At 45.5% G+C, this 5,000-nt stretch overlaps 1 protein-coding gene across 1 annotated transcript in view; it reads left to right on the top strand.

Moving 5' to 3' along the window:
- Nucleotides 1-197: 197 nt before the first annotated feature.
- LOC116957889 (uncharacterized) overlaps nt 198-5,000 on the top strand; it is a 52,936-nt gene continuing 48,133 nt past the window's right edge. The window contains exon 1 of the mRNA XM_076064711.1: nt 198-444. Within this exon, the coding sequence (XP_075920826.1) occupies nt 198-444 (247 nt within the window). The remainder of the gene's footprint in view (nt 445-5,000) is intronic.

Raw genomic sequence — 5,000 nt, 5'->3', positions numbered from 1 at the left:
GGTGGTGTAGCAGCAGCAGGAGGAAGTGGTGGTGGTGGTGTAGCAGCAGGAGGTGGTGGTGTAGCAGCAGCAGGAGGAAGTGGTGGTGGTGGTGTAGCAGCAGCAGGAGGAAGTGGTGGTGTTGGTGGTGTAGCAGGAGGAGGAGGAGGTGGTGGTGTTGGTGTAGCAGCAGCAGCAGGAGGAGGAGCGGGGAGGAGATGGAGGAGCTGCGAGCGTTCGTGTCCAAGTCGTTCGAGCGTCGGTACCGGCCGCAGGACGGCGGCGTGGGCGTCGTCGGCGCCACGTTCCGAGACGTCCTGCGGGCGGGCAGCCCTCGCTGCGGGGGTGCCGGGGGACCCCCGCAAGGGAGCGAGGGGGGCGGCCGAAGGGGACCCAGCGAGGCCGACCCCGCGGAGAGGAGAGCCGAGTGGGCGGGAAGGGGGTGCGGAGGAGGAGGAGGTGGAGGTGGAGGAGGTGGAGGAGGAGGAGGTGGAGGAGGTGAGGTGAAGGTGGCGACAGGTAAGGCGGTGGCCATGTGGTGGTGGTGGTGGTGCGTGCTCGCTAACAGCACTTGCCCCAACAGTTTGTTAAGGCTACACGGGGGATCTTTGTCTTTGTTTTTATGATGGTGGTGGTGCGTGCTCGCTACCGGCACTTGCCCCAACAGTTTGTTACGGGCTATACGGGGGATCTTTGTCTTTGTTTTTGATGGTGGTACGTGCTCGCTAGCGGCACTTGCCCCAACAGTTTGTTAAGGCTACACGGGGGATCTTTGTCTTTGTTTTTGATGATGGTGGTGGTGCGTGCTCGCTACCGGCACTTGCCCCAACAGTTTGTTAAGGCTACACGGGGGATCTTTGTCTTTGTTTTTGATGGTGGTACGTGCTCGCTAACAGCACTTGCCCCAACAGTTTGTTAAGGCTACACGGGGGATCTTTGTCTTTGTTTTTGATGGTGGTGGTGGTGCACGCAATCGGCACTTGCCCCAACAGTCTGTTACGGGCTACACGGGGGATCTTTGTCTTTGTTTTTGATGGTGGTGATGGTGGTACGTGCTCGCTACAGGCACTTGCCCCAACAGTCTGTTACCGGCTACACGGGGGATCTTTGTCTTTGTTTTTGATGGTGGTGATGGTGGTACGTGCTCGCTATCGGCACTTGCCCCAACAGTCTGTTACGGGCTACACAGGGGATCTTTGTCTTTAGGTTTTTGATGGTGGACCGTGCTCCCTACAGACACTTGCCCCAACAGTCTGTTACGGGCTACACAGGGGATCTTTGTTTTTGATGGTGGTGGTACGTGCTTGCTAACAGCACTTGCCCCAACAGTCTGTTAGGGCTATACGGGGGATCTTTGTCTTTGTTTTTGATGGTGGTACGTGCTCGCTACCGGCACTTGCCCCAACAGTTTGTTAAGGCTACACGGGGGATCTTTGTTTTTGATGGTGGTGGTGGTGCACGCTATCGGCACTTGCCCCAACAGTCTGTTACGGGCTACACGGGGGATCTTTGTTTTTGATGGTGGTGATGGTGGTACGTGTTCGCTACAGGCACTTGCCCCAACAGTCTGTTACGGGCTACACGGGGGATCTTTGTCTTTGTTTTTGATGGTGGTGATGGTGGTACGTGCTCGCTACAGGCACTTGCCCCAACAGTCTGTTACGGGCTACACGGGGGATCTTTGTCTTTGTTTTTGATGGTGGTACGTGCTCGCTAGCGGCACTTGCCCCAACAGTTTGTTAAGGCTACACGGGGGGTCTTTGTTTCTGATGGTGGTGGTACGTGCTCGCTAGCGGCACTTGCCCCAACAGTCTGTTACGGGCTACACGGGGGATCTTTGTCTTTGTTTTTGATGATGGTGATGGTGGTACGTGCTCGCTACAGGCACTTGCCCCAACAGTCTGTTACGGGCTACACGGGGAATCTGTCTTTGTTTTTGATGGTGGTGGTGGTGGTACGTGCTTGCTAACAGCACTTGCTCCAACAGTCTGTTACGGGCTACACGGGGGATCTTTGTCTTTGTTTTTATGGTGGTGGTGGTACGTGCTCGCTAACAGCACTTGCCCCAACAGTCTGTTACGGGCTACACGGGGGATCTTTGTCTTTGTTTTTATGGTGGTGGTTGTACGTGCTCGCTAGCGGCACTTGCCCCAACAGTCTGTTACGGGCTACACGGGGGATCTTTGTCTTTGTTTTTATGGTGGTGGTGTTACATGCTCGCTACTGGCACTTGCCCCAACAGTCTGTTACAGGCTACACGGGGGATCTTTGTCTTTGTTTTTATGGTGGTGGTGGTGGTGGTACGTGCTTGCTAACAGCACTTGCCCCAACAGTCTGTTACAGGCTACACGGGGGATCTTTGTCTTTGTTTTTTTATGGTGGTGGTGGTGCGTGCTCGCTGGACAGTGATATTTTGAAATCTACATATTGTCAATGAGCAAACGTGGTGTGCATTTGCGTCATTCCTTCACGTAAAGACCTGGTCATAAAGGCAAAGTTTGTGGCGAATAATAATAATAATGATGATAGCCGTTCTCTGTAAATTTTGAGTCGTAAGCAATTAGTAAATAACACTTTGTACCCAGGGACAAAAATCGTGGTGCAGTGTTGTTCAACTTCTTTGGTTCTTTCGGTAAAGTCACGTAGAATGATAATTAAAATAATACGTTGATAAAATAAAATAACACAATAAAATTCTCACGACTGTTCAACACACAAGCGTGGTCACCACATCTACGCCTCTATGTGAGGACCGAAACAGGAGGACTTCTCCACAAATCTGGCTGTCACCTGATGAAGCTGGTTGTAATTACTGGCGAAACGTCGTACTCAGGTTGTAAATGTTGGGGCTTGGCTCTCCAACACACAACCGGTGTGGCTGTACTAGTATACTACACTAAACACTACACTATACACTACTACACTATACACTACACTATGCACTACACTACTATACACTACACTATACACTACACTATACACTACTATACACTACACTATACACTACACTCTACACTACTATACCGCTACACTACACTATGCACTACACTCTACACTACTATACCGCTACACTACACTATACACTACACTATACACTACACTACTATACACTACACTATACACTACTATACACTACACTATACACTACTATACACTACACTATACACTATACACTACACTATACACTACTATACACTACACTACTATACACTATACACTACACTACTATACACTACACTATACACTACACTATACTACTACACTATACACTACACTATACACTACTATACCACTACACTAGACACTACACTATACACTACTATACACTATACTACTATATACTACACTACTATACACTACACACTACTATACCACTACACTATACACTACACTACTATACACTACACGACTATACACTACACACTACTATACACTTCACTACTATACAACACTACACTAATATACACTACATTAATATACACTGCACTACTATACACTATACTACTATACACTACACTACTATACACTACTATACACTACACTACTATACACTACTACTATACACTACTACTATACACTACACTACTATACACTACTACTATACACTACACTGCATACACTACTATACACTACACTTCTAAACACTACACTACTATACACCACTATGCACTACTATACACTACACTGCTATACACTACACTACTATACACTACACTACTATACACTACACTACTATACACTTCACTACTATACAACACTACACTAATATACACTACACTACTATACACTTCACTACTATACAACACTACACTAATATACACTACACTAATATACACTAATATACACTACTATACACTACTATACACTACACTACTATACACTTCACTATACACTACACTACTATACACTACTACTATACACTACACTACTATACACTACTATTATACACTACACTACATACACTACTATACACTACACCACTAAACACTACACTACTATATACTACACTATGCACTACTATACACTACACTGCTATACACTACACTACTATACACTACACTATACACTACACTATACACTACACTACTATACACTACTATACACTACTATATACTACACTACTATAACACTACACTACTATACACTACACTATGCACTACTATACACTACACTGCTATACACTACACTACTATACACTACACTATACACTACACTACTATACACTACTATACACTACACTACTATATACTACACTACTATAACACTACACTACTATAACACTACACTACTATACATTACACTAATATAACACTACACTACTATACACTACACTACTATACACTACACTACTATACACTACACTACTATAACACTACTATACACTACACTACTATACACTACACTACTATATACTACACTACTATAACACTACACTACTATACACTACACTACTATACACTACACTACTTACTAGTTGGCCGTGTCGGGTGGTGGCGGGTTGAACGACACATCTAACCCCCGAAACAACATCTACTACATTCTTGGTTCTTTCGTTAAAGTCAGGCAAGCACCAAGAATATGAATCCCTGCAGTCACGAAAGCTTTAAATCAAAACCTCTACTACGTCTTCTTTGGTTCTTTCGGTAAAGTCACCACGTAGAATGAGAATAAAATAATAAATTGATAAAATAAAATAACACAATAATATTCTCACGACGTTTCGGCCACAACACAAGCGGCCTTCATCAGGTGAAGGGACGAGACTGTCTGGAGGACAGCGCTGGAGTGAAAAAAGCCACGCTCAGATCACGACCTTTAAGCTGTGTGAGAGGAAACAAAGCGCCTTGACAAAGGAATTAGCATAGAATTTAGCATTGAAATGGCTGAGTGATGAGCTTGTGACTGGTCACAGAAATGGCTATGTTAAAGCATACACATCCGCAAAGGCACCTCTTGACAAAGGGGTGCCTTAGCTATTTCAATGCTAAATTCTATGCTAATTCCTTTGTCAAGGGGTGCCT

This window comes from Petromyzon marinus, unplaced genomic scaffold, assembly GCF_048934315.1.
Source record: "Petromyzon marinus isolate PM22_M1 ecotype Great Lakes invasive population unplaced genomic scaffold, UKy_Petmar_22M1.pri1.0 PM_Scaffold_62, whole genome shotgun sequence".
Taxonomy (NCBI): domain Eukaryota; kingdom Metazoa; phylum Chordata; class Hyperoartia; order Petromyzontiformes; family Petromyzontidae; genus Petromyzon; species Petromyzon marinus.
Note: the sequence above shows the minus strand (reverse complement) of the source record. Positions and strands in the feature narration are given on the sequence as shown.